This window comes from Ostrinia nubilalis, chromosome 6 (genome assembly GCF_963855985.1).
Source record: "Ostrinia nubilalis chromosome 6, ilOstNubi1.1, whole genome shotgun sequence".
Taxonomy (NCBI): domain Eukaryota; kingdom Metazoa; phylum Arthropoda; class Insecta; order Lepidoptera; family Crambidae; genus Ostrinia; species Ostrinia nubilalis.
Window position 1 is genome coordinate 13,512,153 of NC_087093.1, and position 22,760 is coordinate 13,534,912.

At 37.6% G+C, this 22,760-nt stretch overlaps 1 protein-coding gene across 1 annotated transcript in view; it reads left to right on the forward strand.

Annotated features, from left to right (window-relative positions):
- The first annotated feature begins 1,642 nt into the window (after positions 1-1,642).
- LOC135072662 (uncharacterized) overlaps positions 1,643-22,760 on the forward strand; it is a 36,402-nt gene continuing 15,284 nt past the window's right edge. The window contains exons 1-13 of the mRNA XM_063966677.1: positions 1,643-1,858; positions 3,416-3,485; positions 4,181-4,325; positions 8,605-8,802; positions 9,415-9,454; positions 9,601-9,661; positions 12,653-12,800; positions 14,902-15,099; positions 16,971-17,059; positions 17,782-17,929; positions 18,739-18,936; positions 19,874-19,987; positions 20,496-20,686. Of these exons, the coding sequence (XP_063822747.1) occupies positions 1,804-1,858; positions 3,416-3,485; positions 4,181-4,325; positions 8,605-8,802; positions 9,415-9,454; positions 9,601-9,661; positions 12,653-12,800; positions 14,902-15,099; positions 16,971-17,059; positions 17,782-17,929; positions 18,739-18,936; positions 19,874-19,987; positions 20,496-20,686 (1,655 nt within the window). The 5' untranslated portion in view covers positions 1,643-1,803. The remainder of the gene's footprint in view (positions 1,859-3,415; positions 3,486-4,180; positions 4,326-8,604; positions 8,803-9,414; positions 9,455-9,600; positions 9,662-12,652; positions 12,801-14,901; positions 15,100-16,970; positions 17,060-17,781; positions 17,930-18,738; positions 18,937-19,873; positions 19,988-20,495; positions 20,687-22,760) is intronic.

Consider the following 22,760-nt stretch of genomic DNA (forward strand, 5'->3'; position numbering starts at 1 on the left):
CATTTGCCTCAAGTGGAAATATGCAATCTGCATATTCTTATGAGAAATGAGTTTCTATGAGTACTGAAAAGCTCTTTTTACCTTTTCCTGAACATACGAAAATGACGTAAAACTATCCCTATACTTTAATAAAAAAAGGCTAAAAAATCGCAATCCATGTGAAGACAGTGTAAAAATAAAAATTAAAAAGACAGCGTCTCTACAGCAGTCCAAAGACGAGTGCTCACGGACCGCTCGGGCGGATTTGTTTTATGCCTACCGAAGGCATCGACTTACCGCAGCCGACCGCTCGGCGTCTCCTTAATTTTATTACGGACTCGCCCGCTCCCCGAGGAAAATATCCTAATTGTGTCTCAGGAAAAACCGACCTGGGAGAAATACCTATTTTGTTCCGCAACCCGAGCGGTCGAGGTGCGTCTTATAAAACACGAGTTATAGCTATACTTTTGACGTAAATATAAGCTTCGCAGTCTATTAGGTATGTTCTGGGCGCAGTTTTTTTGAACTTGGAGGTGGAACTTTATTAGTTGATCATTTATTTATAATAGGTAGCTCTACAAATGACGAATCAAGGATATAAATCCTTTATAAAGTCAATTTGAATAAATTATTACAAATATGAAAGCCGCAACTGTTACATAAGTTACAATCTAACGCGTTATGTTGTGGACTGACGGGGTTCACAGTTTCACGTTGACATAATAATATACACAAATAATATATTTATATAAGCTGCAATGTTTTGGAAATTGTTGTGTATACCTGTAATTGGCAAACATATTTAAACTAAAACCCCAATATGTGTTGTATACTGTGAATGTCTTAAATGTGTATTGCTGTTGGTGTACCTTTATCAATAAATAAATAAATAAATTACTGAAAATACTTGTGGTGTAGTTATTTCCTCCAACAACACACAGACAACGTGCTTTTGTTTGTACCTTTACTAACTTAGCATGAGAGTTCGTTAACCGATTTTTTATGATTCAACGGAAATATCTACTTAATTTTTTAGATAATCGTTTGCGTATTCGAATCGCCATCAAAAGATTTACTTAGTACGAAAACTACAATAGGTAGTAGCGCCCTTGTGAACGTGCCTTAAAGTGAACTTAGTATGAGAAATGGTTGCACGAAACTTATTTTGAGAATCAAAATTACGTTATCGTTTAATTCGAAGGTTGAATTTCGAATTTTATCGAATACGCAAACGATTCGAACTCGAAAGTTTTTCGTGCTAGCCGTATGTTCGGAAAGCACTTTCAGCCGTCGATTTTAAGTTATTATTTTATTAGGTTGGCCTACGTCTGATACCGTAGAAAAAGATTACTAATTATACGATTATTTTCCGTCAATATTTAACATTTGATCAATTATATTGATGTGATTTATAGGATTTTAAAGTAACATTTTTAATAATAGCTCTATTATAAAAAATAGTAGTGCCATCTATTAACGAGTAGCAGAACTTTAAGTAGCACAATGTAACAGCGCCATCTATTGCTGAGTAAAACCACTAATTACCTCAAGATGAAAGCATATATACAGATGGCGCTAAATTACACTCTCAATTAAATTTCATTCATTCGTTACAAGTAGACTCGTTCTATTCATTCATTCATCGACAGCTGCTTACTAAACTTCATTCATTCATCAGTGACTTGACATTTGTTTATCAATCAATAGGTACGCAATAAGTTACAAGTGAAAATTGTTGGGTAGTTGTTTATTCTTTTACGTGTTTAAATCGAGTCAGACAAAACGGATTAAATTTAGGTGATCTTTGTGCCGCAAGAGGCAACCATGGCGAACGCGTTAGGTGTTTGTCTTCTCTCCATCGCTCTCTTTTGTTGTACAAGTAAGTAAACAACTTTGGTTAATTGGTTTTGTCGTAATTACATTACTGTCCTTGCCATAAAATTTGTATTTTTGCATGGTATGAACTCTTTGAACTAAGACTATTGTTCAACGATACGAATTTATTTACCCACAGGCTGTGGGTCACAGCACAGCTAAGGGAAATAATAATAATTGTTGCTTCATTGTATGCTCGGTTTTTTCTACATTCGACCGTATCAAACATTTTTTCTTTCTTTGGGGTCCAGGTTTTTACGTTGTTTCGTTGCCCACCTGTATTTGGCTTAGCAAACAACAAAGGATTATTGATATCACTATCTTATTTGTGTCCTCATGTAACATAACAAATGAGCTGATATCTTATAGTAAGTTTCGGCAGATTTCTAAATTATGACTTCATAATCAGGAAATAATAGTTGTTCTATTATGTCATTTATATTTCAGACACTACATAGCTAATCTTGAGGTGCATTAAAACACATATTGAGGAAAATTACATTACTGATTGATAAATTAAGCACCTCATTTCATTATTCATAATTTTTTTAAGCTGATAAATAACTCTTTATCTTTTATTTTTTCGTTACCATAATATTTTAATTAGGAGTAACATTATTTTTGTCAAATCTAATAACAGTAGTAGCCTGATAAATAATAATATGACACCTGTTTCTGATGTAGGAAACATGATCACTCCATGAGTAATTGTGTGTGATGTGACTCATTTCTATTCAAAGGTGATTGGATGCTTATTGGTTGAGTAAGCAAATAAAAATTTCCTTTGCATTAGAATTCAATAACATTAAATTATTTGAAAAATGTTTTATTTAACAAAGTCTACCTTCAGCGCACAACTTAAGTGGTCAGTGGTCCATTAGACCTTTGGGAAGCTATTTTATGACTTGACATGCCACCTCGACCAATTTCTATCATCAGCTTTAGTATTAAAATTAAAGTCAATAAATAGTTTAACATTCACTAAAATAATTTTTCTTTATTCAATACTTGTACAAACAAGTCCTAGAACTGACTCTGTATTTGTATTATAAATGGCTAATAATAGTTTAATGAACTATTGAACTGCGACATAAATCCTGCTGTTATCTGTTTTGCTGCTATTATTATGACCTGCTTTGCCACTTTATCTCCTTCACATTTCACTTCAAACATTCTTAACTTTTATTATCCTTTTTGAACCAAACTTTTTTTAATGGTTCAAAATGTCACTCATGACCATCCTTTCTCCTTACTTACCTATTTGTAATATTGTAATAATTACCTTATGTAGTTTAGGTACAAATAAGTTTAAAAGTACAAATTGATGTTGGTTATTTTGATAAATATAAACTTTGCTTTGTTTAAAAAGTGTTGGTGGACATTATTCGTGATAAATGATAATAATTGGGGTCAATCTTACTGAACAATAATTCTTATTGACACTCTTATTTGTAACAAATTAATTTCTTTGTTCTTCCTAAGTAACTGTATTGTCTGTTATAAACCTTCTTTTTAATCTCCTTTTTTATCCTATTACATTTTATTCCTACTTTGTCTGCAGATTTGTCATTAGCTCGACAAGTACCAAAAGAATGCTCAAAAGGGCCCGTTTATTGGTGCCAGAATCTCAAGTAAGTACCTACTTATATTTAATTAATTTTACTTTTATTGTTATGTAGCAACCTTCATCCAAATAATTATTCCACAAGCAAGAATGAGTAACAAACATCCATTCATATTCTAATAAACTTTCGCATTTACAATCTTTGGCTGAGTTGCACCACCTAACTTGGACCGTAACTATGACGATAACCGGTGTTTTTTGTATGGAGTTTGAAATATTTTTGACATTTATCAAAGTTAAAGTAGGATGGTGTAACCCAGCCTTAGTATACTTACTCGTACATAACAATTGTGTGTTTCATAAATTAATAACGATAATATTTAAAATATTGATTATGATCCAATGAAATCGTCAACAAATACAGGGTGTTAGGTAAATGGGTATATGAGCCGACACTAGCCCATGTTAACATGGTCATATAAATGGTATGGTGAAGTCAGAAATTTGATATCATCATTTTAATTTTTTTAATTTTCATACAAAATAAATTTTATTAAATCCGATTTGTATGAAAATTAAAATAATTAAAATGAAGATATCAATTTTCTAACTTCACCATACCATTTATATGACCATATTAACATGGGCTAATGTCGGCTCATATACCCATTTACCTAACACCCTGTATAATCAACAGTTCCCCCTACATTACCACTTAAGCTCTGATTGTTTAATACTTACCCGTGATTCACCGTGACCCAGACAGGGGGCCGACTGCGGAGCCGTGGGCCATTGCATCGGGACCGTCTGGGAGTCGCAGAACTATGACGTCACCAGCAACGAGGTGTCCGACAAGTTTGTCAGGCTGTTCCGACAGCTGAAGGACGTGAAGGACCTTATTAATGAGGTAAGAATTTAATACATAGTACCCAAACTTGATTGCTTGATGAACAGCTGTAACTTGTACCTGGAGCTGATAGAATTTTCTAGTATTTACGTAAATTGAATTTTTCGAAATGAGCCTCGAGTAAACGAAACTAATTTCATCTATTTACCAGCCTAAATGTTAAGGATTTATTTAGGTATCGTATTACCCCTTCATGCCCCGCGAATCGAGACACAATAGAAATCAAATTGGGTCCGTGGCCGAGTCCCCCAGTATTTGACGCACCCGTGGTGGACGCCCCCGATTTAAATAAATTTAATATCATATTTTTTTCGGCTTTTGCACTAAGTACAGTCAACGAAAAAAGTTTCACAAGCTAATTATTATACTAAACTATGCATGTTTGACGCTATTTATGCAATCTGGGAGCAAAATTTTAACCCAAAACCAGCAGTAGTAAGAAACAAAAAACTTTTGTAGGAATTATTTTCATTTCATTAGATTCATTTTTGTGTTTAATTCTACTGGCCTAATAAATATTTATTCGTTTATAAACATTTTTGTGCCTGACTGTACATTTGATTAAAAATTGCTTCAAATCGAATTTAACTGACCGGGGGCGTCGACCACGGGTGCGTCGAAAACTGGGGGACTCGGCCACGGACCCATCAAATTGTTCCTACGCGGTTTTATGCGACCGCTTGGGGTTTGATAGATTAAGGATATTATTGATAAGTCTGAGAATACCGCGATCCCTGAGGTAGATAGATTACACAGACTTCACCAAAAACAAGAAAGGTAAGAAGGTAAGTTAAGTAAAGGTAAGGTAATTTGATGAGTGCTACTGACAACGCCACTCTTGTGGCGGAGTTTTGGGCTGACACTGTGTAGGTTTGTTGTCGACACGAAAAGAAGAAGAAGGTAAGGTAAGGTTCGATCCCTATTAAGCAATCTACCAGACCATCATCCTAGACTCTGTAGACATCCTAAACTCTCTACCGGTCTGGTAGAGATTGCTTTAATTATAAATCCTCTAGGACCTAGAGGATAGTTACCCTGAGATAGCCTTAGATAAAAATAAAGAGAAGCCTTTTTCACCAAAAATAAGTGAAACTTCATAATTAATCAGAAATCAGTTATCAAAATAACGCAATAACGTAGGTATTATTTGCTTTATTGTTCTCTGTTATGTACGCGCTCGCAGTTGTATAATGACAACCGGCATAACAAGTATCCGTATGAGCTATGTAGCATAAGTTATACGTGCTATTAGATATTTGTACAGACAGCAGATAAACACAGGCAAGATATTATGCCTGTTTTGTTAGATTAAGTGCTGTTTTGCAATAAAAATGTCAAATGTGCGCTGTCGACTATACATACAATGGCACGCAGAGGTAAACACGTTGTCTTCTGTCCTGTAGATACCTCTAGAACGAAAAACTTTCGACCTAGAATCGTTTGCGTATTCGTCGAATTTTGTTGAATACGCAAACGATTCGAAGACGAAAGTTTTTCGTGCTAGAGGTACTGATAATACAAAAAAAATATGTAGTCTGATGCGCTGTTGACTGTACATTGTTCTTCAACTGTTATACTACTTAGTGACGTCATTCATTAGGTTGTTCATTTAAATACTGATAACCTGTCAACCTATATAAGGTGTTATTTTTTGTACTGATCATACTTTACCAACGCATCTAATAAAATCATACAAATACAACCCAAGTGTTTTTAAAAAAAAATTCAGGCTAGTTTTTGTTTTTACTTTTCCTAACAAAAAAAAGATATTATTTTTACAACCATCCTGTCTTCACTCACTGCCTCTCTCTCTTTCTTTACTCATTTCATTCATACGAGTACGAACAATGGCCGCGCGCATTCATTCAACGTTCACACACATAAAGGTTAGATTACACTAAACCTACGTTACCAAAAATTATCACTCGTGAGTATGTACGATGTTACGTCATGTTAATAGGTACTACGCGCTGGGAGAAACAAAATCTAGCTACATAAGTAGGTAAATAAGTGTATTTTCATTAGTGTAATAGCGGGGGACTTTTCCAACGAACCGAGGCGAATCATCCGCGTTAAACTAGAAATTTAAAAAAGGATAGAAATTGGAATTCAATATCTACGGTTTCGTAATGCCTACGCAATTTATTTAGAGACGTAATAAAAAATTGATAGGTACATACCTACCTATTACTACTTCGCTTCGCTTCAGTGGAAATGCACCCTAATATTGAATATGAATAGGTGTTGTAAATAAAACTCACTGATCAATTTTCCTGGTTTTAATTCCTAAATTATGATTTGCCATCACACTTTAGATTCATTGATTTTACTTATTCACACATTTACCTATTTTGAATGTTGTTATTTAAAGTTCCTAGGTTATTATTACACTAATCACAATACATTTTGAACGTCAAGCCTTTGTTGAATGTTCACGTAAACACTGTCTTGCACTGTCTAATCTAGCCACGATCGAATTGAGGTAATGCTTTCGGGCTGCACACTTGCTTGCTGTTCACTAGACACCACGTCGGATGTTGTATTCACAATTCGCGCACTAACTTTTTTACGGAAAAAGTCCCTTTCGCGTAAACAAGCACTCATCTGTCCAAATCACACTGTAGGTATGTACCTAGGTAGACTTCCGCAATAACCATCGATAGAACTAGGTCGCGGTCGTGGCCCTCTGGCAACAACTCCTTGATAAGGCATTCCGTATTTTTACGCAAAAGCCGCCGTCTGCGGCGCTCGCATCTGGGTACCGCCAGCACTGTGCCGGTGATTGAAATTGAAATCCAGAACTTCGTCCTCGAAGCGCACGGAATCTCGTCAAGTCAGGATACGGCTGCGCTCCCTGAAGCGCTGCGCGGCTCCAAACAAGCAAGGTATGAAGGTTTTCGACTCGTCAATGTTTCTCGTCGGCCAGTTAGTGTGCCCGAAACATAATTTCACCTGCGTTTTGTTATTGATCAAGCGCGGCATTGTAATAAATCACACATACACTGCAATACGTTTGGGCGCATTGGACGGACTGGGACGATTATTTATGTTGTTGCGCTCCCGCATGCCGATCGGCGGCTCGGCGCGGGCTGTGGGCGCGGAGCGACTGGCAGCGAGCGATATCAATATGGCCGACTCACGCACGCGGCGCGGCACGTGGCAGTGGTCGTTGCCCTCGGCCGGCTACTACGATAGTGCGTACAAACGAATACTCACCGCGCTCAAAGGATGATTTATTTTTTATTTTTTTCGAAACATTCTTTGTCGTTTTACTCGAAAACTAGCCTGATTTTTTTTTTAAAAACACTTGGGTTGTATTTGTATGATTTTATTAGATGCGTTGGTAAAGTATGATCAGTACAAAAAATAACACCTTATATATTAGCCTTTTACGATAAATCTAATACGAATAGAACGTGACAAATCATGTGAAAATTAATTTATTAACGCTTTTCTCTTTATTTTTCATTTCAAAACTCATTACTGACAATAACTGGCCGTTAATATTTTTATCGGAGTAGTTTTCGCTTTATAACTATTTATAGCACACGCCTTCAGTTACATTTAGATAACGGGACCGATGTTTTTCTTTCATAAAAATTAAGAACAAATAGATGAGTCCTTATTTATGTGACAAAGAAATATGTAGATGATTATAAATACTATTCCTACCTTTTGTTCCCACCGCTGTAACTCCTTATACTGTCTTAAAATACAAATGTCAAAAAATCCTGTCTACACAGGATTTATGAAGTGGCATAAAAGTAACACATAGTTTATCTCTGCAATTTTTTACTGATGAATTAATCATTAAAGCTTTAAATTGGCCACACTTAATTCATTTAACAACCATGATAAAATTGTGGTATTGTTACACAGAAGCTGTTAATTTTGTTATTAGTCTCGCCATTAAAGCATTATACAATTTCCTAATTTATGTGACAGTATTTATGTTTTAAATAAAGTTTAACCGCGTGACGTCACGCCGTGCTACAATTTAACCACTCATTGACGTCACAGGCCTCCTCCGTGAGCTTTCACGCGCTTTATCTCAGTCAATTTTCATTGAATCAAGTGAAAAATACGTGTTGTATATTTTTGATAGTTTAAGCAACGAACTACGCTAATTGAAACTTACTTTTTCACCCAGGAAACATTTCTAATAAGAAACAAAATTCTGTAGATATGTCGTAGGCCGATCTTTGGTTTGGCCATATTGTGATGTGCTCGGGCATATCGTGATGTGGCCATTTCAGTAACATACCCAATTGTTCCCCAGGAATACTTGAGCGGTCGCGTCGCGTCAGCGTGCCACGATGTGCCCTACAAGGCCATGGCTAGCGCCTGCAAGGAGAACACAGCTGGCCTCCACAAGTACTTATACCATGTACTGCTGTCAGACACCTCTCCTGAGGGCATGTGCCAGATCATCGGCATGTGTAACAACGAGAAATTGGACCACCTCATCAATAACAACGTAAGACAATAAATAATATAAAGTTGTTTAATATCTAAGTAAAATCTACAAGGTTATTTTTAGTATATACGAAACCTTAAAACTATTTGTTCAGAATCAGTAACAGAATCCATCGCAATATTTTTTGTCATGTTACATTTTGACTAAATAATATTTACAAATCCTTAATTTACGGACACCTTACTAAAATGTTCTGCGCGTATGGAAAATGTTGTCAAAGCTTAACAAACATTGCGTTGTCAACAACGAAAGTGCCGCGTGCTGTACGATGTCTACACTCGCGTGCGGATAATGGGACAACAAATAAAGCTTAGAACTTCGTGAGTTTTTAAGGTATCATTTTAATTTTTTTTATACTGATTCTAAAGATTACGTGACACGTGTTTCGGCTTTCGTATATATAAAAAATAACCTTGTATAAGTCTAGCACTTAACTCAATCAGTACCTGAGTCTTGTAACGTCAACTTACTCGAGTTTGTAACGTCAGACGTCAACGAGACATCAGATCTTCTTCAGATTTATATACTGTGTCACGTCATAATATTATGTCAATGTCACCCCTCCCGTGCCGCTCCCATGGGCCATATCAATCAGATTTATTTTGTTTTCAGAAAAAGAAGGCAGAACCTAAGAAACAGGCCAATCAGAAAAGTAAGTGATAGTTTTTTTATCTAGCCTTATGAGTTAATCAGTAAAATTAATATATTAACTAAAAATTACACTCATTTCATCGGGAATGTCGCTAGTATATCTATACTAATAATGGGCATACTAAACATACCATGTCTTTTTTCCAGTTCCCTTGGTCGGCGCTTCCCGCTGCACATGGGGACCCTCTTACTGGTGCAACAACTTTAGGTGAGAACTATTTTTTATTTTGGGAACATTTTATAGGTATTGGCTTAAACCCAGAGCCGCTAAAATGTGTTTAAAAAAAGATTGAAACTATTTTTATATCCATTGTCTGGTACCCACAGTACAAGCATTGATTAGGCTGAGTTACATCACCTTAAGTTAACCGTAAATATAACGATAACCGGTGCTTCTTGTAAGATGGTGCAACCCAGCTTTAGTTTGGGACTAGATGGCGCTGCGTAAAACGTCAAGTGTGTGTCGGGCATTTAGTGAATCATATTAATTCCGAAAAGTTTAATATTACTATATTAATAGCAGTATTAATAAAGTTCGTGTTTAAATTCACGAATGACAAGATTTAAAAATTTGGCTACATATCAGACTATAATTTTTTTGTTGCAACATCGCACTTAATTCAACTGCATAAGATGCAAAATAGCTCGTTTGTCATGTCTTTACACTGACTAATCTGTACTCGGTGTTTCCTGTCACCAAACAACGGTCGCGTTGATATTATTTTTTTACAGTTATTTAGATAAGCTTATCGTTAATGCATAATAAAACTCGTTAAATACTGGTATAAATTTATTGAAACATTGTTTACTTATTAATTTATTATTGAGCATAAAAATATGTTATCTCCGAAAATCCAATTTGCGTTTCATGTAGAATTCGTTTTTAGTTGTTTTGATAACATTGTAGGTTATGGTTTAATGATGCTATGCTTTACATATTTATGACGTAATCACGTATTAGCGACTCAAAGAGTAGTAAATTGACGTAACCCAATTTTCTTCAACTCTGACAAAAATTCCCAAAATAACACACCTGTATATTATTATATTTTTAGCAGTTTACTAATTATATTTTGTCTAAATGTTTTTCGCTTCCTGTGATGGCAAAGAGTGCAAATTGATTTTTTTTTATTTAGAATTCTATTTTTGTGATAAGGTTTAAAATAAATTAAGTAAAATTTCATTTTTGTTTGCGACTGTACTACTCTGGAGGATAAACTCCTATTTCTTCCCGTTTCTGTTATAAATGCATTTGATTGACTATTGATGACGATGATGACCTATCACACGATAGTCATTGAAAATATCAGTGTCTTTGCCTACCTCAGTCTTTGTCACAGAAACAATGACATATTACAGTCGATAGCACATCAGGCTATACAATTTTGTTGCAAAATAACATTTATTACAAAGACATAAAGTGCTACGTTTCGCTTGATGATATTCAATAATGACTAATGTATCGATAGCAGCGCGTGAATAACGGCTATAGCACGAAATTGTATTGTTTTACTTCAAGTAGAACAATGGTTGCATAACAGCTGGTTAGTTCCGAAACGAACTTAGCGTGTTGAACCAAACCCCAGTGACCGGACAACAGTGCTCAGTTAATGCAAACAGAACAGCGGTTCTCAACTTTAGGGTATTGTCGTTGTGGTTTAAATTGCTTTGAACATGTTAGAGGACAGATTCTTTATACGAGGTGATGAGGATGACAGGAAGGAAAAACCGTATATTTTGAAAATCCCGTTACCTAATGATAAACGTAATTTATTTTGTCAAACGTTTGTAGTCTGCCTTATGTCAATTTATTGTGAATACTCGACCTCACTGATAAACATACTATTATCTTCATTTCAAAGCAAATTAAGTTATATTGACTCATGTATGCATTTAAAGCTGATATTCTGGAACCTGTCATGGAACAATAAATTAAAATATTACTTGATTATGTGCAGAATTAGTTATACTGACTAAAATGGTCCCGTACTTATGTGCCATATTACAAAATAGTTAAACGCGCGATGATCACTGGTTTAAAATAACATTTCTATTAGGCTGGCTTGCACCATGTTACTTTAACTTCAACAAACCTCAAAAATATGTCAAAATCAATACAACACAGCCTAAATGTAAATTTAAACTAGTGATCAACGCGGGTTTATTTTTTAGGGTTCCGTAATCCTGACAAGGAACACTTATAGTTTCGATATGTCTGTCTGTCTGTCTGTCCGAGGTTTTGCTTGGAAACTGTTGTCACTAGAGAGTTGTAATTTTGTGGAGGTATGCATAAGCATATTAATCACACCGACAAAACGGTAGAATAAAATTTTGAAAAAAAAAAATTTTTTAGGGTACCTAGCTCCCCTACATGTAAAGTCCCATCGTGTGGGGTATCGTATTAAAAATGACTTTAGATGAAGAAATTGCTTGCTTCTGAAATATGTTGTGGTAATAACGGACACTGGCGCGTGGCACGACACGCACTTGGCCAATTTTTTCCATTTTTTGTAGTAAGGGGAAGTTTGAGAACATGTGGTGAACAGTGGAAGTGTCTCAAATTACAAGTCAGTGTGTCAACACGGCCACCGCGGCCGGTTTGCACAATGCGCCTCTTTGTTACTGTGTTGTATAACAAGAATTTGATTTGCTTATCGCAGTTCTCGGACCGAGGAACGTTTTATTAACCATGACTATGATGATTAGTATTTGTCATGCAGTTAACGTGCAATGTCCGTTGAAAAATAAACACAATGGTTAAGTTTACCAATTGGCTAATACACATAGTTGCATCTTTAGGCTGAGTTGCACCACCTTTTTTTTCTGTACTTTTGAATGAGTAGTTCAATTGAATTACGAATCGTCATCATAATGCGATGTAACGTCACTCTCATTTAAAATTAACTGATCAAAATGATTAACGATTTCACAATGTGTTCAGTTAATGATAAACAGCTCGCTTCCACCTTTGGCCTGGTCATTTCTATTATGTGAGATGCAAGCAAACCAAGAGCGTCACTAGACACTGGCCACTAAGAATACAACATTCTTTTTTCGACGACCAATATTGATGTTCTTTTGTTTTTATCTCGCTCTCGTCCCTCGATTTTCTAACGTTTGCAATTCTACGACTCTTTGTAAATAATGCCTATGCACCTTTAAGAATGATTAAATAATGAACTTATTATATTATGCACAGTACGGGCCATGAATGCCACGCCACAAAGCACTGCGTGGAGCGAGTGTGGCCCAAGATTCAGTTCCCGGAAGACAACGACAGCGTCTGCAAAATCTGTACCGACATGGTGAAGCAAGCCCGCGACCAGCTCGAAAGCAACCAGACTCAGGTATGACAATAATAAACAAAATAACCTATGTTTAGATCAGGGGTTCCCAAAATGAGTGGTAAGACCTTTAAAGGAGGCGCAAGCCACTTTTTTTGTAGTTAAGTATTAAAAAACCTGCGACCGCTGAGAAAATACATTCCAGACTGCTCGATACGACCAATAACTAATCTGGATGGAGGAAGTGGCGCGGATTTTTTTATGGTCGAAAGGGGGCGCGTCTCAAATAAGTTAGGGAACCCCTGGCTTAGAGAGACCTATGGTTCAGCAGTCGACATCCTGTGGCTGAAATGATGATGATGATGATGAAACAATAGTATGCATAATAATAATCCCTTATCGTAATTAATTAAGTACAAAAATCGTACCTACCGGACTACAATCTATCTACAATGACTACAATGTCAGCAGCTGCAGTTGTTTTGAGTGATAAGAGCGCGGGCATTTATACTCGAAGTCATGGATGTCTACTTTATTCATAATTTTGTACATTAAGACCAGTGCCGGATTAATACTACTCTATGATTTTTTGGTGCCCACCAAGACGTCATAATGATTTATTTATTTATTAATACCTTGTGACTCTGTCATGAGTCATCAATACCAGCATTCAAAGTCCATGCTTTATATCTCATTCGAAATTGGTACCTTACGAGAGTAGATGAGTTCTTTACCTTCCTATCATTGTTTAATTTATTTTATCTCGGGAAGATAAAAGATATCACGTTTGTCAACAAAAAAGAGGAATTTCCGTATAACCCTTCTGGGATTCAAGTCTTGATATCCATTTTTTAGAACTACAAGTAAGGCATACTTAAACGTAAAGTGTAGAAGTAAACTTAGATATTTGAGACCCAAATTACAAAATGTCTCAAAACTCGATTCATTAGTTTAAATATTTATAAACGCAAAATTAATCTACACCCTAGTTTTGAACTAAGTATACTAACTACTTCTTGGTGTTGTTTCATAATACGGGCCTAACTCTAGATTTTTCACTCATTTAAATTCGAACAAAGCGTGTTTAAACCAATAAAATGTCATCTCAGTCGGTCACAGAATTGTTCCTAGGTCATCGACCGATAACTCAACAGCCGTTATGGACTCTATAATGAGCTCACCGGCGATTCGTCATAAACAATGATAAATACGAGAGGTCGTTAAGGTATGTTAAATAAATTATTACAGTCATCAGGGCCCATTAATTGTTATTGTGATCATACAATTTGATATAAAACAATTTAAATTGCGACTGACTAATTTTTATAAGGGTTATTTATGAGACCGTCAGACCTAATTATGACATCATTTAGCTTTATTTGTATTGAGTTGATTATGTTTGAAACTTCGTTCGAACTTGTTCTCTGTACGATAGGTCTAGGACCTTTCATTTATTTGGAACTGTATCCAGCATATGGCGTATATCCTGAGATCTACATAACTAATTAGTCGATATAACGTGAATATCCCAGATTTACATTAGGTGATGAAATATTGCAATAAAAATAAAATAAGCATTAAAAAGAACACTATACCTAACAGTATAGTATTGTTCTTGAGTCTTGCAGCCAGATAAGGCACAGACTTATTGATTGTGCATGGTTAATGATGGTGGTTATCACATGCTTAACGAATATTTTTTATCCCATATTACATACTTTTCACTAACTTTGACGATTTATTCCGATTCCTTTCATAAAAACTCATAAAACTCATTTATTTCTGTAAATAGGCTTAAAAAAAGCACTTTTACACGTCCCAGTATTAACCCTACCACTGCTTCAGGACAATAAATGAACCAGTGCTGAGAAGAAGCAGCGAAAAACTCAGTCACTAATGTCAGTCTCTTTTTCAAAGGTTTACTTACAGGCTTTAAAATATACAAAGTTATAAATATTTATGCGAGCTAGGCAGTTACGCATCCCAAACATTTTTATATTTAAAAAAATCATCGATTTTATAGTAGTTCACTAAGGACTTCATCTAAGTATTTGACAGTCAATCATCCTACAACCAAAACCCTAACTTTTTCCATTCCAGAACGACCTGGAGATCTGACACGAAATCGTTCCATAACCAAAGCCGTAACTTTTTTCCATTCCAGAACGACCTGAAGGATGTTTTCGAAGGCTCTTGCAAGCTGATGCCGATCAAGATCGTAGCCAAGGAATGCATGAAGCTGGCCGACGACTTTGTGCCCGAACTGGTGGAGACCCTCGCTTCGGAAATGAACCCACAAGCTGTCTGCTCGGTCGCTGGACTGTGCAACAGCGCTAGGATTGACAAACTGTTGGAGGAGCAAGTACGTCTCTTTATCAATATTGTAGAGTACTCAAGTAGTGACTAAACCTTTGTTTGTCACCTGTCATCCGCTTTGCAATGGAGGGAAGACGAACCTTATCGGAAATGAACCCTCAAGCCGTGTGCTCGGTCGCTGGACTGTGCAACAGTGCCAGGATTGACAAACTGTTGGAGGAGCAAGTACGTATCTTTATCAATATTGTAGGGTACTCAAGTAGCGACTAAACCTTTGTCACCTGTCATCCGCTTTGCAATGGAGGGAAGACGAACCTTAACTTCGAACTTCTATGTTCTTCTGTTTAATTTCGTTGCGGGTCCAATGACAGTTTAACTTTCCTCCGGGACAAACTTGACCTTCATTGGTTGGGTTTTTATTGGCGGTCAAGCTGTAGATCCTGGCTACACAGGAGTTGCAGCGGTGGGAACGAGAAGTGGGAATTGTCCCGTGGCGATCCCGGCGGTAAATGTAGACTAAGAAAACCACTTGGACCGAAGATGAAAAAAAGCTGGAGATATTATTTATGGCGTCCCTTGAATTTACGTTTAAGACCGTTAATAAATAACAATATTTGGAGCAACATTTTAAAGTTAAATGATTGTTAACGGACGCATTTTCGTGAATTTTCCTTTAGTTCGTGAATCGTTAATGAAGCATAGATTTATTTATTCAATTTCTTAATTTCGAAAACACACAGTCCGCACAATAGTTACCGCAAATTATCCTGTCGAGTTGTATAAATAAATGATTACTACAAACAAAGGATACTTCCTTATTTTATTTGTTTACCTATAGCCGTCTTATGTACAAGGAACATGTAACACCATATTTAAAATGCTGAACTTATTTATGTTATGTTAATAATTACAATTGCGTCATACAACAGAACAGTCTGTATTATTATTTTTAAACTGATTTCTAGTTAGAATAATACATGCAATTTTTTCACACATCTTGCGAGTTAATAGGTCAAATATTTTCCGAAAACATGTCGTCTCTCACATACACTGTTGAAAACAAACGCGAATTTATCTTATCCGACTTTTAGTTATTAATTGTGAAGTAGGCACTGATATCGGGGTGTCAACACTGTCACTGTTAACGACCCGGTCTCACCCCACTGGGTCATCTGCTCAGAAAATTATTCTAGAACAATGACATTAAAATAATAAATACCAAAATAGCATTATTTATCTTGCGTGTCGAGTTGAGAAGTTCTCAATGAGAACGCGCCAAGTTGGGCATAAACCTAAAACAATTATTCTATTCTAAGAATCATGGTCACAGATTTATTGTTAGAAAAAACACGCAATTTCCTCACACATTTTGCGAGTTAATATGTCAAGTACATTTGCATATTTGATCACTAGCTTTTGCCCGCGGCTTCACCCGCGTGAAATTTAGTGTCACAGATTGGCATAAATTATAGCCTATATGTTAATCTAGGTTACAAACAATAATACTGTAAAGTTTCAACAAAATCCGTTCAGTACTTTTTGCGTGAAAGAGTAACAAACATCCAGACATCCAAACTTTCGCATATTAGTAGGATTACATGAGCATGTAGCTAATTAATCATACAAGTAAAGTCGTAAGATTTTTTCACTAAAAAATTGCACTTATCACAACATTCACAGCTACAATAAGAAGCTATGGTTGTTGTGATGTTATCTGACAATATTAGCTATTGTTAAGTCTCATGCGACTCTTTCTATAATATTATTATGTTGAGTTGATATTTTTTCACATGTTGTTAAGATAAACAGTCTTGCATCGTATGTAGTTATAATACCTATTGTTTTGCAGTAAATATATGTATATGACGACTGTAAAATCATTTTATGCTTCTTACTAACTAAACTATTCGTTTACAGGCAAAAGAAGTAGCACCAAAGAAGCAAACCAAACTGCTTGGAGGCATCAAATGCACACAAGGCCCGGCGTATTGGTGCAGCAATTTCGCGTAATTATTTTATTTTATTGCAATAGTATAAAATAAATATGAACTACGTCATGCTGACTGAAATGGTGTATAAAAACCAACGTTCTATTTGAAAACATTTACATAGATGGTTTGTCAACAAAGACGTTTTGTGCTTATGCACATTTTCAGCCATAAGCTACCCCATATTTATACAGTCAGTTACTTGAACTTGATGTTACAATTTTTGAAATGTATCATTTTTATTTGACTGACCTGTGTTTGATTTGTAACTCTATAGATACACAACGACTTACCGCAAGACTAACCAATCAGGGAGTCTTCAGATAGTTGTCAATCTTTCTACAATGTCTCTAGATAGATTATAATACATATTATAATAGTCACATATATTTTATATCCAATTTGTTTGTTGCGCTTTTTAGAAAATATCAAAAATGTTACATAACAAAATATGTAAGTACAACAATTGGACATTTGAGTGTTTAGAGGACTTGTAATTTATTTATAGGTGATCAAAGGAAACTAAAATAATAATTTAACTGGAGTCCACTTTGATTACCCAGGTTATCTTATCCATAGGTGATCAAAGGACACCAAATTGTTGCTTGGAGTCCACTTGATCAACTGGGTGATCAAAGCCAGGTGATCAAAGTGGAATAGACCTAATCTAACGGTATTTACAATTTTACGATGCAATTTGTACAACACACCTATTGTATAAAAATTTCGTATTCGTACAGAACGGGTCGCGAATGCAGCGCTACCAAGTTCTGCGCGGGCACCGTGTGGTCCACCACCAAGTATCCTCAAGACAACGACACCGTCTGCAAAATCTGTACCGACATGGTGACGCAAGCACGCGACCAGCTCGAGAGCAACGAGACTCAGGTAAATTGACAATTTAGTTCTGCGCCATCTAGTCCTATATAAGCTAAACTACTTTGTCTATGCGCAATATTATCGTTGAAAAGAGAATTTGTTGAGCTTTGTATAGTCTGGTCTGCGAGCACGTAGAATTTTGTCCAATGATCCCAAGCTACCCATCCTTATCGCTCGCGCGTAATATTGTTGCTGTCGCGCTCGCACACTCACTGCGGGCGCCCGTCGCACAGTCGCGACAGCAATATAATTACGCGCGAGCGATAAGGATGAGTAGCTTGGGGTCATTGGACTAAATTCTACGTGCTCACGGACCAGGCTTTAGTCCCATATAAGCTAAACTTCGTCTATGTGCAATATTATCGTTGAAAAGAGAATTTGTTGAGCTTTGTAGTTATCTATGTCACAATTTTTCAGTGCGTTATCTAGTCCGAAACTAAGCTGATTTTCTATGTGTCTGTGCAATATTTATCGTTGAAAACAGACGATTTCTTTAGCTTTGTAGAGCATTTTCTATGTCACCCGAAGCACTTTCGAGTATAGCCAAATATCATCTGAGCACAGATGGAATGGTCAGATTATCTTCAAGAGATAGCCAGTCCATTTCTCAATAAAACAGTAGCTGACCAGGCGAACTTCGTACCGCTATAAAATACACTGTTCGATTTTTAATCAATTTATCTTTTATACAACCTTGTTCTGACAATAACGCCCACAAAAAAAAATCAAATTGGGTGAAGTGGTTTCGTTTCGTTACATTTCGGCGCACTTTTAATAAAGTAAGTAATTAATTCACAAATGTTCTTTACTTGTTACAGGAGGAACTCAAAGAGGTCTTCGAAGGCTCCTGCAAGCTGATCCCCATCAAGATCGTGGCCAAGGAATGCATGAAGATGGCGGATGACTTTGTGCCCGAACTAGTGGAGACTCTCGCTTCGCAGATGAACCCGCAAGCCGTGTGCTCGGTCGCTGGGCTATGTAACAGCGCCAGGATCGATCAACTCCTGGAAGCTTATGTAAGTACTACCAGGCCTGTTCATCTCCGCGAGTTTACATCGAAAACAAAACACGCACGATGACCCACCTACAGGATACTATTCGACAAGGCCTCACATACGAGCGAACATTGACTCACGCACGCGTATTCTTGTGTATGATGGAAGAAAATAAAAAAATGGTGTACTAAATACTGTGCAGTATTTAACTGCCTAAATAATAATACAAACACAGAATTTCGTTGTTTTTATTTTTTTAGGGGAATAAATTTTATAATAATACATTAACTTAAAAACTAATGATAAAAACTATTTACAAAATAAAAAATACTTCACCCCCAGCGCCGCAGTCAGGAATGGTGCCCAAAAGGCTGGCAGCATTGCCACGTTGAATGACCAGGCTAATTCTCTGGCCGAAATAGCTGCCAGCCTTTTGATCACCGGTCACCTCGGTGAGCCTCTTTGCCAGTTCCTTATAAAAGGAACGAGCGCTTGGACCCCATGGTCCCATAGTCAAACACAGAATGTACTTTTTTAGGTTGCCTCAAGACACTGAGAGGTAAATAATTAGTTAATATTATTCATGATAATTCATGCTAAATCATGTATTTCCTCCGCCATTTTCCGCAGTTTGGCACCTCACGTCACATCATTTTACCGAAGTCAGCCCTATAGCTTCGGCGCAGTGCCGATCACTGACGTTTGTCAACAAAATGGTGCTTGACTCTAGAGACAGGCTAAATTACACCATATTGTTAATGACATTGAGCATACATTTGTTTAAAATTTTAAATACCTTCGCGAAGTAAAACTTCTGTACGTAGTACTTATTGGCTTGTTGGCTGTATCATAAAATTCATATTATCACTTATGTAACTAAACATTTAATTTTTTAATTTTTCGCCTATTATGTGATCTGATTTTATTAAACACAACAGAAAAATATTTTGTTTTATAGAACACTCAGCTGACCAAAGTCGTAAGCTGCAACAACTGCCGGCAGACGGTCGCTGTAGCGAGGAGGCGGTTCGAAGCGACCTCCTACGAAGATTTCCTCCTTAGCCTGCTTCAGGTAAGAAGAAACATTCTGTAGATCAGCTGTTGTTGATAATTCACAAAATATAAGTTTTACGAAGCTTCTCACTTCGAGTAAGGCCCAGAACAGACGGTGAAACGCCACTGCAACGAAACTGCAACTTTCTGATGATTCTGAATGAAACTGTAACTGAAAGTTTCAAACTGGTCGCGTCATGTGTGGTCTCTCAACGGACGCTATGGCAGAAACTTAGATGCAATTCAAAAGTAACTAGCAGTTGCAGTTTCGTTGCAGTTGCGTTTCACTGTCTGTTCGGGGCCTAAAAGGAAAAAAATCTTAAAAATACATCATCATTCAGCCTGCACTGCAGGAACATGATTCTCTCTAATTTACCAGGGGTAAATGGATGATTTGAGCTTCATACTCCCACCCTGGCCAGACGGGTTCAGGCCAGTTAGTTGTCTTTTACATCTCGGGCCTGTCTTAAAAACAGGTGTCTACCCCTTGAGGCGATTAAATAATAATTAATAATTGTATCATCCAGGTGTGCCGCAACATGGATTCTCTCTCGGACTCGTGTTCCATGCTGATCTTCCAATACTACGAGAACATTCTAGAAGCCGTGAAGAAGGACTTGACCCCTGAGAGCGTGTGCCATGTCAGCGGACAGTGCACTTACCGGTTCCACACGCACGACCAGTTCACCTTCCCGGAGTTCGAGCCTCAGCCTACTGAGTGAGTTGATTGCAATAATTCTAGGTCATTCTAGAAGCCGTAATGCTACGAGAACATTCTAGAACTCTCAAGAAGAATCTGACGTCACAGAGCGTGTGCCACGTGAGCGGACAGTCACTTACCGGTTCCACACGCACGACCAGTTCACCTTCCCGGAGTTCGAGCCTCAGCCTACTGAGTGAGTTGTTTGCAATAATTCTGTCATTCTAGAAGCCGTAATGCTACGAGAACATTCTAGAACTCTCAAGAAGAATCTGACGTCACAGAGCGTGTGCCACGTGAGCGGACAGTGCTTACAAGTTCCACACACGACCAGTTCACCTTCCCGGAGTTCGAGCCTCAGCCTACTGAGTGAGTTGTTTGCAATAATTCTAGGTCATTCTAGAAGCCGTAATGCTACGAGAACATTCTAGAACTCTCAAGAAGAATCTGACGTCACAGCGTGTGCCACGTGAGCGGACAGCACCTACCGGTTCCACACACACGACCAGTTCACCTTCTCGGAGTTCGAGCCTCAGCCTACTGAGTGAGTTGATTGCAATAATTGTAGGTCATTCTACAAGCCGTAATGCTACGAGAACATTCTAGAACTCTCAAGAAGAATCTGACGTCACAGAGCGTGTGCCACGTGAGCGGACAGTGCACTTACCGGTTCCACACGCACGACCAGTTCACCTTCCCGGAGTTCGAGCCTCAGCCTACTGAGTGAGTTGTTTGCAATAATTCTGTCATTCTAGAAGCCGTAATGCTACGAGAACATTCTAGAACTCTCAAGAAGAATCTGACGTCACAGAGCGTGTGCCACGTGAGCGGACAGCACTTACCGGTTCCAGACGCACGACCAGTTCACCTTCCCGGAGTTCGAGCCTCAGCCTACTGAGTGAGTTGTTTGCAATAATTCTAGGTCATTCTAGAAGCCGTAATGCTACGAGAACATTCTAGAACTCTCAAGAAGAATCTGACGTCACAGGGCGTGTGCCACGTGAGCGGACAGTCACTTACCGGTTCCACACGCACGACCAGTTCACCTTCCCAGAGTTCGAGCCTCAGCCTACTGAGTGAGTTGATTGCAATAATTGTAGGTCATTCTACAAGCCGTAATGCTACGAGAACATTCTAGAACTCTCAAGAAGAATCTGACGTCACAGAGCGTGTGCCACGTGAGCGGACAGTGCTTACAAGTTCCACACACACGACCAGTTCACCTTCCCGGAGTTCGAGCCTCAGCCTACTGAGTGAGTTGTTTGCAATAATTCTAGATCATTCTAGAAGCCGTAATGCTACGAGAACATTCTAGAACTCTCAAGAAGAATCTGACGTCACAGAGAGTGTGCCACGTGAGCGGACAGTGCACTTAGGCCCAGAACAGACGGTGAAACGAAACTGCAACTGCTAGTTACTTTTGAGTTGCATCTAAGTTTCTGCCATAGCGTCCGTTGAGAGACCACACATGACGCGACCAGTTTGAAACTCAGTTTCAGTTTCATTCATAAGAATCATCAGAAAGTTGCAGTTTCGTTGCAGTTGCGTTTCACCGTCTGTTCTGGGCCTTACAGGTTCCACGCACGACCAGTTCACCTTCCCGGAGTTCGTGCCTACCGAGTAAGTTCTTGCTATAATCAGTGTGCTTACCATGAGTTTACGTTAGGTGTGCTCGCTAGCGACTGCGTAAAAAAATGACATTAATTGTATGACATATTGTGCAGCGCCCCTAGCGGCTACTTTCAAGAAACAAAATCTTCATAGAGATTTTTGACGTACTCGCTAGCGAGCACACCTAACGTAAACTCATGGTAGGTAGGCCTGTTCATCTCCGCGAGTTTGCATTGAAAACAAAACACGCGCGACTACCCCTTCTGAGATACCTAATCGACAGGACAATTACGAGCGAGTATTGATGCACGCACGTGTATTTTTCACCCATCTGTAAAGACAATAAACTATATGTAAGTAAAAACGGTGGTGTAATTAATACTGTGCAGTATTTTAACTGTCTGAATAATAATAGAAACACAAAATATAATTCATGCTTATTCATGTATTTCCTCCGCCATTTTCTGCAGTTTGGCACCTC